At 43.3% G+C, this 14,002-nt stretch overlaps 1 protein-coding gene across 3 annotated transcripts in view; it reads left to right on the forward strand.

Moving 5' to 3' along the window:
• The window catches only part of PHKB (phosphorylase kinase regulatory subunit beta), a 339,917-nt gene that overhangs the window by 59,824 nt on the left and 266,091 nt on the right, over positions 1–14,002 (forward strand). For all 3 annotated transcript variants that reach the window (XM_077451660.1, XM_077451651.1, XM_077451669.1), the window contains one exon: positions 931–1,069. In XM_077451660.1, coding sequence (XP_077307786.1) covers positions 931–1,069 — 139 coding nt within the window. The remainder of the gene's footprint in view (positions 1–930; positions 1,070–14,002) is intronic.

Here is a 14,002-nt window from a genome sequence, read left to right on the forward strand (position 1 = left end):
AATGGTTTGGCGTCATTTTGACTTTCAGAAGACACGCCGTTTTTCCAGAGAGCGCATCGAGCCGAAGTTTGAAGACAGGGAGGAATAATTATGCCTTCATGGCTCAGTAAGCTGGCACGGGCGCCCATGAATGATGCCCGGATAGTTGTGCTGAGAGAATGTCTGCAGCCTGGTGGAAGTGTTGCGTTTAGAGAAAAAAAAAAAGCAGCGGCCGCACTGAGTGCTAATTATTTGCGCGTCTGCCTGCGATAAATGAGCCGTGATAGCAATAAACGTTCTAATTCTCTATTAGCACAAGCGGCTGATCCTGTAAACAGTCAAATGTTTATTAGGCTTTCTAGCCCACTTGCTGGAGCTTTGCGTTTTATCCTTACACTTTTATTTTTTGTGTTTTTATTTTTTGTTTTTCTGTTTACGGAGTTCTTGTTTTTTAAATGTCCTTTCTTTTCTTTTCTTTTCTTTTTTTTTTTCTTTTTTCTCTTTCTTTCTTTCTTTCTTTTTCTCTTTCTTTCTTTCTTTCTTTTTCTCTTTCTTTCTTTCTTTTTCTCTTTCTTTTTCTCTTTCTCTTTCTTTTTCTCTTTCTTTCTTTCTTTTTCTCTTTCTTTTTCTCTTTCTTTTTCTCTTTCTTTTTCTCTTTCTTTTTCTCTTTCTTTTTCTCTTTCTTTTTCTCTTTCTTTTTCTCTTTCTTTTTCTCTTTCTTTTTCTCTTTCTTTTTCTCTTTCTTTTTCTCTTTCTTTTTCTCTTTCTTTTTCTCTTTCTTTTTCTCTTTCTTTCTTTTTCTTTCTTTTTCTCTTTCTTTCTTTTTCTTTCTTTTTCTCTTTCTTTCTTTTTCTTTCTTTCTTTCTTTCTTTCTTTCTTTCTTTCTTTCTTTTTCTATGATGGTTTAAATTATTACTTTACCCACGTGTTTTTTTATTTTTTATTTTGCAGTAAAGGTCACTGTGCTGAATTTCCAAAGCCCAACAACTGGCCTTTTCCCGACCATCACTGTGGGCGACTGCAAGAATGCCAAAGTCCACGACAGCCTGTACTGCGCTGCCAGCGCCTGGGCCTTGGCACTGGCATACAGGTAAGCAATGCCAGCTTTGCTTAAATTAGGTTCACAGCAAGTGCATCTAGATCCAGTAATATGCTGTCCAGGATTAGACTCCCTTCAAAATCCTTTCCCTCGGGCGCTGGATGATCAGCAGCACTGAGAACAATTTGTTTTCCTGATTCAGACCTGTTTGTTTACGGCCTGCTGAAGGGAAGCGGCTTGTAGATTTGTTAAAACTGAACTCCAGGTAAACTGCTTAATATACAGATGAAATATGTATATGGCAGTGGTCTCCAAACTGTGGCCCCTTCCTTGCCTTTATCTGGCCCCTGAGGCGCTACTTCACAACTGATACCAATGATGGGGCCTCATTCCCCCTACTGACGCCATCGATGGGGCACCATTTGCCCCCTACTGACGCCATCGATGGGGCACCATTTGCCCCCTACTGACGCCATCGATGGGGCACCATTTGCCCCCTACTGACGCCATCGATGGGGCACCATTTGCCCCCTACTGACGCCATCGATGGGGCACCATTTGCCCCCCTACTGACGCCATCGATGGGGCACCATTTGCCCCCCTACTGACGCCATCGATGGGGCACCATTTGCCCCCTACTGACGCCATCGATGGGGCACCATTTGCCCCCTACTGACGCCATCGATGGGGCACCATTTGCCCCCTACTGACGCCATCGATGGGGCACCATTTGCCCCTTACTGACGCCATCGATGGGGCACCATTTGCCCCCTACTGACGCCATCGATGGGGCACCATTTGCCCCCTACTGACGCCATCGATGGGGCACCATTTGCCCCCTACTGACGCCATCGATGGGGCACCATTTGCCCCCCTACTGACGCCATCGATGGGGCACCATTTCTCCCTATGTAGCGTTACCCCTGTGTACAGTACATAGGGGTGACGCTTCACACACGGATACCACTTTCACAGGGCACACAAAGTTAAGGATTATTGGCTGTTACCTGCTAACCCAGTAGCTCCATTTGAGGCTCTGGCTTATCCCCCCCGTTCCTACTGCCCTTTAAAGCACATATTACTCACAGACGAAATCCAGTCTCTGTCACACACACACCTGTTATTATACCGATGTGGGAACTTATTTCCTTTCAAGTTTACAGTGTACTTTGGGTTGGCGTCCACTCCCCTTCCTGACAGTTGTCTTTTTGTGCTCTTGATATGGAATCTCTCCAATTGAGCTAAAATATATTTGACTCTACTCCACTCACTCTCTACCCCTGATAAAGGTGTAAAAAAAAAAATGGAAATGCGTCGGGTATCGGGGTACATCACCCACCGGAGAGTATTAGTGTCATTTCATATCCAATGCTACAATTTTGTTTTTTGTGTTATGTTTGTTGTGTGTGCATTTTTTAGACGTGACATGTCTTTTTATACTTGATTACTTGTTTATTTGTAACCATTGAATAAAATCTTTTCTATACAATATAGTGTTGGTGGCCTTTCAAAGTCCCAATTGGGGGGGTATTTTCTTATGTTCTATCTAACCAGGGATGGGACCACCACACTTTTTCTTCTGACATGGTGGAAGCCTCTCCTCTTTCTTTTGACAGTATCTGATTTAAAAATATAATATAATATAATATATATGCTTTGTTTTATGTTGATTACCGTATATACTCGAGTATAGGCCGACCCGAATATAAGCCGAGGCCCCCAATTTACCCCCAAAAAAACTGGCAAACTTATTGACTCGTGTATAAGCCGAGGGTGAGACATGCCTGTCCATCCCTGTGTGTGTGTCCGTCCATCCCTGTGTGTCCGTCCATCCCTGTGTGTCCGTCCATCCCTGTGTGTCCGTCCATCCCTGTGTGTCCGTCCATCCATCCCTGTGTGTGTGTGTGTCCATCCATCCATCCATCCCTGTGTGTGTGTGTGTCCATCCATCCATCCATCCATCCCTGTGTGTGTGTGTCCATCCATCCATCCATCCATCCCTGTGTGTGTGTGTGTCTCCATCCATCCATCCATCCATCCATCCCTGTGTGTGTGTGTCTCCATCCATCCATCCATCCATCCATCCCTGTGTGTGTGTGTCTCCATCCATCCATCCATCCCTGTGTGTGTCTCCATCCGTGTGTGTGTGTGTGTGTGTGTGTGTGTGTCCAGCCTACCTTTGTCCCGAGCCTCCTTGCCTCCTTGCCTCCGTCCCGTGCCTTGCCTTGCCTCCTTGCATCCGTCCCGTGTCGTGCCTTGCCTTGCCTTGCCCCCGTCCCGTCCCGTCCCGTGCCGTGCCGTCCCGTGCCCTCTTCGTCGGCGGCCATTGTAAAGTTCAAAAGCTGCGCCGCCGCCTTCGCCTGTGATAGGCGGAACACTGAATTTCCCAGCAGCCTGTGTTCCGCCTATCACAGACGTCGTATCATCCTCGTCCGTAGTACGAGGATGATACGACGTCCGTGATAGGCGGAACACAGGCTGCTGGGAAATTCAGTGTTCCGCCTATCACAGGCGAAGGCGGAGCCGGAGGCGCGGCTTTTGAATAGAATGGCCGCTGTCTGTCTGCTCGACACGCTGATCGAGCGGGCAGACAGCGATGACTCGAGTATAAGCCGAGGGGGGCACTTTCAGCCTCAAAAAAGAGGCTGAAAATCTCGGCTTATACTCGAGTATATACGGTATATCTGCCTGCAGTGGCAGAAAGCAGGAGGTGGTTGAAGAAATCCTCAAGTTTCACTTTAGGTAGATCCAAGGAAGTCCGCAGCAGCACTTTGTATACCAGAGGGGTATCTATATAGAGGGGATCTGTTATCAAGGGCAGCCAGGGGCTGGTTCATATTTGTAGATCTGTTTTGCTATCACTGAACTGTATCAATGTCTATAATTCTATGGAATATTTCCCGTGTCTCTTATGGTGGGATGTTACAGATATTTCTATTTGAACTGTGATCCTCTCAGGTTCCGTTTTTTTTGTTTTTGTTTTGTTTTTTGTTTTTTTTATCTCGGTGTCATTTTCCTTCCTCTCCCTCTCTTGTCTTATAACTAGCGTGATTGTGCAGAGGACCGCGACTCGCACACCAGGATGCAGCTATTGATCAACCCTGTTTAATGATTCGCTAAACCGTCGGCGTTCGTTATGGGGGGGGGGGGGGGTCGTCTTTCTTGCAGACACCAGATAAAAATGAAGCACAGTTCTGAGTCTCAGCCTGCGGCTCTGCATTTCGCAGTTTTTATTGTGAAGTTGCAGAGACACAATTTAAGTCTATAAAACTGACCACACTGGGTAATCTTTGTCTTTACAATCCATCTTTTCCATGCTTCAATGGCGAAACTGGCCACACACAGCCTTAAAGTGTATGTCTGGCGGGAGAAAAAAAAACATTTAATACATCTGCACACTGCAGGTACTGAAAAATACAAATCCTATCCTGCCACCAGCTGAAGCTTCCTACTTTTGCCTGCCACCAAAAAATACCAGATGCAGCTTGTGACTTTTAAGGCCCGGTTCACACAGGGGCGGCCTCTCAGGTGACTTAGCCACCCGACAAGTCCCGACTGCAGAAAATGGGGATGGTGTTCTTTGGGTGATGTGATGTGTTGGGTTTGCGCCAAACATAGTGTTTTTCTTTGATGGCCAAAAAGTTTAATTTTAGTCTCATCAGACCAGAGCACCTTCCTCCATACATTTTGAGAGTTTCCCACGTGACTTTTTGCAAACTAAAAACGTGCCATTTTGTTTTTTGCTGAAAGTAATGTCTTTCTTCTGGCCAATTTGCCATAAAGCCCAACTCTATGGAGCGTACGGCTTATTGTCGTCCTATGTACAGATACTCCAGTCTCTGCTGTGGAACTCTGCAGCTCCTCCAGGGTCACCTTAGGTCTCTGTGCTGCCTCTGATGAATGCCCTCCTTGGCCGGTCCGTGAGTTTTGGTGTGCGGCCGTCTCTTGGCAGATTTGCTGTTCTGTCATGCTCTTTCCATTTGGTTATGATAGATTTGATGGTGCTCCTAGGGATCATCAACAAATGATTTGGATATTTTTTTTTTTTTTTTTTTATAACCTAACCCTGACTTGTAGTTCTCAACAACATCGTCCCCTTAATTGTTTGGAGAGTTCCTTGGTCTTCATGGCAGTGTTTGGTTAGTGGTGCCTCTTGATTAGGTGTTGCAGCCTCTGGGACCTTTAACCTCCCTGGCGGTATGATTCGTTCTGGTTTTAGGTGCTGAAAGTGGTAAAATTATTTTGCATGGAAATTTGCCGTTTTATATTGTAGTCCTGTAATTCTTAGGAATAACTCTCTTAAATCTGTTCAAACCAGGGTCTAGCAGACATCCCGGGTATGATAAAGTTTATAATATAATAAATAATAATAAAAATAATTCAATAATGTAATCAAATCCTAAAACACTGAAAAAGGGACACTTTCTGGTTGCTATGGACAATCTCCAAATTCCAGCCATAAAAAAACAGTATTTATAATATAAAAGTGCATGCAGGGCACTGCACAGACCACTAGGGACAAAGGGGGTGTGTATTTTTTTTTTATACAGTACTGTAATCTGTAATATTACAGTACTGTGTGTTTTGTGTACTTTGACTTTTTTGAATTTAGCGCCGATCTCCGCTCCCGTGCGCCATAACGTCGCAGGGAACGGAGTTCGGCGGCATTCTGGCACTGTGAATCGAGCGGAGGACGGCTCGCTCACACAGCGCGGAGGACACCGCTGGATCCAAGGGACAAGGTAAGTAACTTCTCCGTGTCCTCCCTGTATCCAGCGATGCGATCCCGAGTCTGACTCGGGGTTACCGCTCATGGAACTAAAATCCCAACCCGAGCCAGACTCGGGATCACCGCTAGGGAGGTTAAAAAAGGTGTGTCATACGCACATGCCAATTATCCATTTTTTTATTTTTTTATTTTATTTTTTTTATTAAAAATTGTTTTATGTGTATATATTTTTCTAATTTTACTTCACCAACTTAGACTATTGTGTTCTGATCCATCACATATAATTCAAATAAAAAAAAAAACGGTGAACTAAAGGCTGTAATGTAACAAAATAGGTAAAAAGTCAAGGGGGTGAATACTTTTGCAAGGCACTGTATATATGTGAATAACTGTATAAAGAAAACTCCTACCACAACTATGTATTTATTTTTAGTAGCACAGGGGTTTTTGTTTGTTTTTTTTTGTTTTGTTTTTTGTTTGTTTAGTTACATCTTGAGTGAGGGCAGATGATTCATGTAGCATTTATTTCCTGAAATCCATCTTCCCATAGCTCAGGCATGCGGACAGGAGAGTGTGCTTAGTTGAGCAAACCTCTTTGCCTTTTCTCCCCTCCTGAAGACTCCTGGGATGTATGACATCAATTGCCCAGACAAGTAACCAGGAAGTAACTGAGCAAATGTGTAAAAAAAAAAAAAAAAAAAAAGTTAAAACAAGTAAATCTTATATACTTTACTATCTATTTGCTAATTCTAGCATACATATTAAGAACAGTCCAGGTTGATTGAGAGAGTGAAGTTCCACTTTAACCACTTCCGGACCACCGCATGTCGATTGTACGTCCTAAGTTTGAAGAGGAATATCGTTGTTATAGCAGGAGCTAGCTGCCATAACCCCGTTTATCCTCTTATTAAGCCAGCGGTCCACTTTCCGATTAAGAGTGGTCTCTGCAGCAGATTCGCCGCAAGATCACTTTTATCGGCGGCGGGAGAGGGCGCTCCCTCCCTTCCTTCCTGCTGCGCTCCGGTGCCCTCCGCCGCTTACCGGAGACTATCAGATCTTCAACCTTGCTGGGTATGGAGATGAGTGAGGGGAAGATGGGCCCCCCACCCATCTCCATAACACTGCTGGGCGGAAGCGACGTCAAAACGTCACTTTTTTTATTGCATTTTAGTGTAAATATGAGATGTGAGGTCTTTTTGACCCCCAGATCTCAAATTTAAGAGGACCTGTAACGCTTTTTTTCTATTACAATGGATGTTTACTTTCCTTGTTATAGGAGTAAAAGTGACACAATTGTTTTATTTTTACACGGTTTAAAAAAAAAAAAAAGTTAAAATAAATAAGAAAAAAAAAATGCGCCCTGTCATGCTTTTTTTTTTTTTTTTTTTTTCTATTACAGGGGATGCCTACATTCCTTGTAATAGAAATAAAAGTGATAGTTTAAAAAAGTGTAAAAATAAAAGGTAAGATGAATAAGAATTTTTTTTTTTAATTTTTAAACCCGCCCCGTCCCGATGAGCTCGCGTGCAGAAGCCAACACATACATGAGTAGCGCCCCCCCCCCCCCCCCCCAATGCGAAAACGGTGTTCAAGCCACACATGTGAGGTATCGCCGCGATCGCTGGAGAGAGAGAAATAATTCTAGCTCTGCAGCTCCTCTGTAACTCAAAAAAATGCAACCTGTAGAATTCTTTAAACGTCGCCTATGGAGATTTTTAAGGGTAAAAGTTTGTCGCCATTCCATGAGCGGGTACAATTTTGAAGCGTGACATGTTGGGGATCAATTTACTCGGCATAACATTTATCTTTTACAATATACAAAAAAAAATTGGGCTCCCTTTTACTGTTGTCTTATTTTTTAATAAAAAAAAAATGTATTTTTTTTTTTCTTTTTTTAAAGTGCGCTTGTAAGGCCGCTGTGCAAATACGGTACAGAAAGTATTGCAACGACCGCCATTTTATTCTCTAGGGTGTTAGAAAAATCTATAATGTTTGGGGGTTCTAAGTAATTTTCAAGCAAATAAAACAGTTTTTAACTTGTAAACAACAAATCTCAGAGGCTCGGTTAAGCACTTAATCAGAAATGTAAAAATGATGCTATTAAAGCCGGTGCAGTGCCCCCCCCCCCCCCCCATAATCATTTTTCATAAGAATTTCCTTGCTGTCTACATTTTAACAAATGCGATTACGGAGCAGAAATCTATCATTTCAAGCATGCCTTTCAGAATAAAACCTCCGGGCTCGGATCATTCTTTCACCTAACCTATGATTCTGTTAATTGAAGACTATGGATTGTGAAGCTGTAATGATCCTGAATCTCCGCTCCTTGTCTGAATTATAATTTAACTCCCAACAAATTATTTTACTTGTGTGGCGAGCTTTAGACCGTTCGCAGTAATCCAAGGAAAGTGACATTCACATGTCTTTACAGGTGCCCAGCAATTAAGGTGCTTAACTCAAATTTGCGCTTATTACCATATTACCACCATTTCTTCCTTTTGTGCTCGGCCATCTCTTGACGGTTAGAAATGACAGTAATGGAAAGGAATTGAAATAATGGTGCGAAAGAGGATTTAAAGTGTAACGAAAAGCCAAAACTTTTTTTTTTTTTTTTCTAGTTTTGCATGGAGTAGAGAGGGATTAGAACATCTGTCAGGTGTTTATCACTAAGCCCCCATTCACACTTGACAAGTCAAAGTCAAACCCTATTTATGGCTATGGAACCGTTCATATCAGTGCGACTCTTTCGGATCACGTGGCAGCCAATCGTGGCGGCTCACATGATTTTACACCTCATCCTAAACCTCTTAAAGGGCTGGGAGGTGCTGGCGTGAAGAGGATAATGTTGAAAAATGGAAAGTAATGCATTTGGGTGCTGAAAATACCAATGCAAGTTACTCACTAGGGGGAGAACCTCTGGGGGGGGATCTAGGATGGAGAAAGATGGGGTCCTAGTAGATGGTGGGTTTTGCGATGGAATGCCAGGCTGCTGCAAGCAAAGCCAACAGAATATTGGCATGCATAGATAAAACGATAATTCTCCCGCTCTACAAGACTCTGGTCCGGTCGCACCTGGAGTATGCTGTCCAGTCCTGGTCACCCGTCCTCGGGAAGCATGTGCTGGAACTGGAGAGAGTCCAGAGAAGGGCAACAAAGCTGATAAAGGGACTAGAGGACCTCCGTTATGGGGAAAGACTAGAGGATAGAAAAAGAAAAGGGGGTGCAGTGGCCTAGTGCATTATCCAACAGATTTATTAAAAGATCTGAATAAAATCATAAGGATGTCTACTCACAAATAGGGATGAGCCGAAACACCCCCCCCCCCCCCCCCCCCGGTTCGTTTTGCAGCAGAAATTGTGAACAGACAAAAAATTTGACAGAACACCGATAGTCTATGGGACACGAACATGAATAATGAAAAGTGCTCATTTTAAAGGCTTATATGCAAGTTATTTTCATAAACGGTGTTTGGGGACCCGGGTCCTGCCCCAGGGGACATGTATCAGTGCAAAAAAAAAGTTTTAAAAACGGCCGTTTTTTTCGGGAGCACTGATTATATTTATTTTTTAAATGCTTAAAGTGAAACAATAAAAATGAAATATTCCTTTAAATTTCGTGCCTGGGGGGTGTCTATAGTATGCCTGTAAAGTGTCGTGTTTTTCCTGTGTTTAGAACGGTACCACAGCAAAATGACGACAGGGTTCTCCTTAAAATCCATACCAGACCTGAAGCGTCTGGTATGGATTTTAGGGGGACCCCCACGCAATGTTTTTTTAAATTTTAGTTTCGGGTTCCCCTTAATATTCATACCAGACCCAAAGGGCTTGGTAATGGACTGGGGGGACCCAATGCTTTTTTTATTTTTTTATTTATTATTTATTTATCCCGACCATTCATTACAGCCGCGATCAGTTTTAAATGACAGTTTTTTCCTTTTAGAAATGTAATTTTGCTTTGGTATTGTTCTAAACACAGGAACACTTTACAGGCATACTATAGACACCCCCCAGGCACAATATTTAAAGGATAATTTTTATTGTTTCCCATTAAGCATTAAAAAAAATCAGTGCTCCCGAAAAAACAGCCATTTAAAAAAAAAAAAATGTTTGCATTGATACATGCCCCCTGGGGCAGGACCAGGTCCCCAAACACTTATTAATAACTTGCATGTAAGCCTTTAAAATGAGCACCTTTTGATTTTTCATGTTGGGGTCCCATAGACTTTAACTTTGTTCTAGCAGCTTTCGAATTTGCCACAAACACTGGATATTGTTCGGCGAACACCCGATATTCGAAAACACGCTCGTGTGTGGCTATCTCTCATTGGTTGCTTGAATCATCGAACTTGGGGAGTGGGGGGTCCTGGATGAGACCCCTCAGGCTGACGAGTTTCGGAGGACTAGCCTTCTTCTTCAGAGCCTCTTTTCTGATGGGGAAAGACTACAAGCTGTAACCACTTGACCTCCGGATGATTTAGCCCTCCTCCCGCCCCAACCCCCCAAACCCAGGCCATTTTTTTGTGATATGAAACTGCGTTACTTTAACTGACAATTATGCGGCCATGCAAAGCTATACCCAAATAAAATTTGTAATTATTTTCCAACAAATAAAGCTTTCTTTTGGTGGTATTTGATCATCTCTGCGCTTTTTTTTTTTTTTTTTTTTTTTTGTTTCTGTGCTACAAACAAAAAAAGACCGCCAATTTTATTAAAAAATAGTGTTTTTTTTTTCCATCTACTATAAAACATATCCAGTAAAAAATTTGAAAAAAAATCTAATTTCTTCATCAGTTTAGGCCAATATGTATTCTGCTACATATTTTTGGTAAAAAAATCCCAATAAGCGTATATTGATTGGTTGATGTTGGAGACCTTGCACTCCTCCACTTTCCGTTTTGAGGATGTCCCACAGATGATCAATAGGGTTTAGGTCTGGAGACATGGTTGGCCAGTCCATCACCTTCACCCTCAGCTTCTTTAGCAAGGCAGTGGTCATCTTGGAGATGTCTTTGGGGTCGTTATCATGTTGGAATACTGCCCTGCGGCCCAGTCTCTGAAGGGAGAGGATAAAACTCTGCCAACATGTACTGTGACATACTGAAGCAGTCATGATTCCCTCAATGATCTGTATCTCCCCAGTGTTGGCAGCACTCATGCAGCCCCAGACCATGACACTCCCACCACCACTGTAGACAAGAAACACTTGTCTTTGTCCTCCTCTCCTGGTTGCCCCCACACACGCTTGTCACCATCTGAACCAAATAAGTTTATCTTGGTCTCATCAGACCACAGAACATGGTTCCAGTAATCCATGTCCTTAGTCTGCTTGTCTTCAACAAACTGTTAGCGGGCTTTCTTGTGCATCTTTAGAAGAGTCTTCCTTCTGGGACAACAGCCATGCAGACCAATTTGATGCAGTGTGCGGCGTATGGTCTGATCACTGACAGGCTGACCCCCCACCCCTTCAACCTCTGCAGCAATGCTGGCAGCACTCACACGTCTATTTCCCAAAGACAACCTCTGGATATGACGCTGAGCACGTGACCTCAACTTCTTTGGTCGACCATGGCGAGGCCTGTTCTGAGGGGAACCTGTCCTGTTACACCGCTGTATGGTCTTGGCCGCCGTGCTGCAGCTCAGTTTCAGGGTCTTGGCAATCTTCTTATAGCCTAGGCCATCTTTATGTAGAGCAACAATTCTTTTTTTAAGATCCTCAGAGTTCTTGAGGTGCCATGTTGAACTTCCAGTGACCAGTATGAGAGAGTGAGAGCGATAACAACACCAAATTGAACACACCTGCTCCCCATTCACACCTGAGACCTTGTAACACTAACAAGTCACAGGACACAGGGGAAGGAGAATGGCTAATTGGGCCCAATTTGGCAGCGGTTTAGACATTAATGGCTGTGTGTTGAGTTATTTTGAGGGGACGGCAAATTTACACTGTTATACAAGCTGTACACTCACTACTTTACATTGTAGACAAGTGTCATTTCTTCAGTGTTGTCACATGAAAATAAAATAAAATATTTACAAAAATGTGAGGGGTGTACTCACTTTTGTGGATACTCTATATATGTAATTCTGCGCAGAGCGGCCGCCTTATAGCAGTATTGATTTCAAAGCCACATTCAGTGTGGACCAAGACTTGGATAGCTTCAATATAGGAAAGCAGAGCTTGTAATCAATACACCATAAATGTCATGCATCAATATACAATTTGCCAACATATAACTCAAAGTTCTGTGAAGTCCATTAATATAAATGAAAAATAGTGCACGTGATCTTTGTGCTCATTGCCACTAAATAAAAGTTGATCGTGTGCTGATTATAAGCATCTTCCAATCCAAGTGCTCACACTCCGCACTCACCAGATAATATTGACTTTCTGCATGAACAAGAAATTCATTATGGCGCTATGGTAAAAGATGTACCATTCACTGGCTGTCCCACCAATGTTCCTTTATAAGCTGTTGTTTCTTTAACCTCTTTTGTGCAAGCAGCATGCATATATGCCCGGGTGGGCTTTAACATAAAGAGGCTGCATATATACAGCCCTGTGTAAGCCCAAAACTGCAATGAGAGCAAACGCCATGCGTGCTGCCAGCACAGTAACCAGCGGCAACCAAAAAGCTCTCAATGCATACCTGTGGTCATGAGCTTTCCAATCATGTGACAGCCAATCACAGCGGACACATAACCCGAATGCCTGTCTCCCCCTCCCAGAATCGAGAAGTCCTTTAAGGGACAGGAAGGGGTTAATTCCTCATATGGCATTTGATATTAAGAAGTCAAATATAATACAATTATTTTATTTTAAAAAAAATATATATAATTTTTTTTTTTTTTTTTTTTATTAATTTAATTTTTTTTTTCTTTTTTCTAAATGTCCATTTCGGTTTGCGACTAAGTATATTCTGAATTTTTATTTTTTTATTTTTTTTATCACAAACATGTCTATACTTGCATTCTCTGTGCAATAGAATTGCACAGAGCGGCCCCGATCCTCCCCACCAGCGCTCCAGGCCTCTCCTCTCTCTTGCTGGTTCCCGCTGGTAGGAAATCGATTCCCATTGGGGCACTTGTGCGGGTCCACTGTCTGTCAGTGGAAGCCCCTTCCCTCATCACTGGAGTTGATTAGCAGACGCAGAAGCCAATGGCTGCCACTGCTAACAATCTACCCAATGAGGAGGGAGACAGCGGCCGCTGCTCTCATGCGCATTGCTGGGTCGGGCTCGGGTAAGAATCAGGGGGGGGGGGGGGGGCTGGGGGGTTCCTGCAGCAAAGAGGATCCCTTACCTGGTTTGTGCAATAGAATTGCACAGCGTAGCCCCGATCCTTCTCATTTTGGGTTCCCGCCAGCACTCCAGGCCCCTCCTCTCTTGCTGGTGCCCACAATAGGAAATAGATTCCCATGGGGCCGCTTTTGCGGGCTCGCTCCCGAGCTCCTCTGTCTACGTCAGTGGATGCCCCCTATTACCTAGTCACTGTAGTTGATCGACAGGAGCGGGAGCCAATGGCTGCTGCTGCTAACAATCTATCCAGTGAGGATGGAGACAGCAACAAGAGCCGCTGCTCTCGTGCACATTGCTGGATCGGATCGGGCTCAAGTAAGAATAAGGTGGGCTAGGGGGGTATATTGCAGCAGAAAGGGTTTTTCCCTTAATGCATAGATACATTAAGGTTAAAAAACAAAAAAACAAAACAAGAGGCTTTAATATCGATTTTACACACACCAACAATATGTACATTATGATGACCTATTTCACATGTATTGAATAATATGGAAAGAGACTCCAGTTCCTTCATCTGGCAGATTAAACGTTGACTTTCCAGCAGAAAATGTGCAGCAATTACAACAGGTCTCACTTTTTTATGTTGCACGCGCATATATATATATATATATATATATATACACAAACTTCTGTCATGCAAAGCTGTCCGGGGACACGTTACCAGAATCATCATTTTTGCACATTTTATCTCTCGTGTTTTCCTGCCCGGTGTGCTGCGGCTGGCTCTATTTTTGGCTCCTTTTCGAGGGGAAAAAAAAAATATAAAGCATTTATCATTGTGCTGACCCTGTTACATTATTCCAGCACCTTCCCTGGCTAGGCCTGTAATGAGATCAGTGCTTTGCGCTCATGGCAGAATAAGTACATTTAACACAAAGTGACGTGTGCATAATACGGGGTGACGGTGGAGATATCGGAGACGTATCTGTGGGTTGTTTAAGATTCGGAGCAGGATCCTCGT

The sequence above is a fragment of the Lithobates pipiens genome, unplaced genomic scaffold, assembly GCF_037356315.1.
Source record: "Lithobates pipiens isolate NorthernLeopardFrog02 unplaced genomic scaffold, aLitPip1_a1.2 Scaffold_10, whole genome shotgun sequence".
NCBI lineage: Eukaryota > Metazoa > Chordata > Amphibia > Anura > Ranidae > Lithobates > Lithobates pipiens.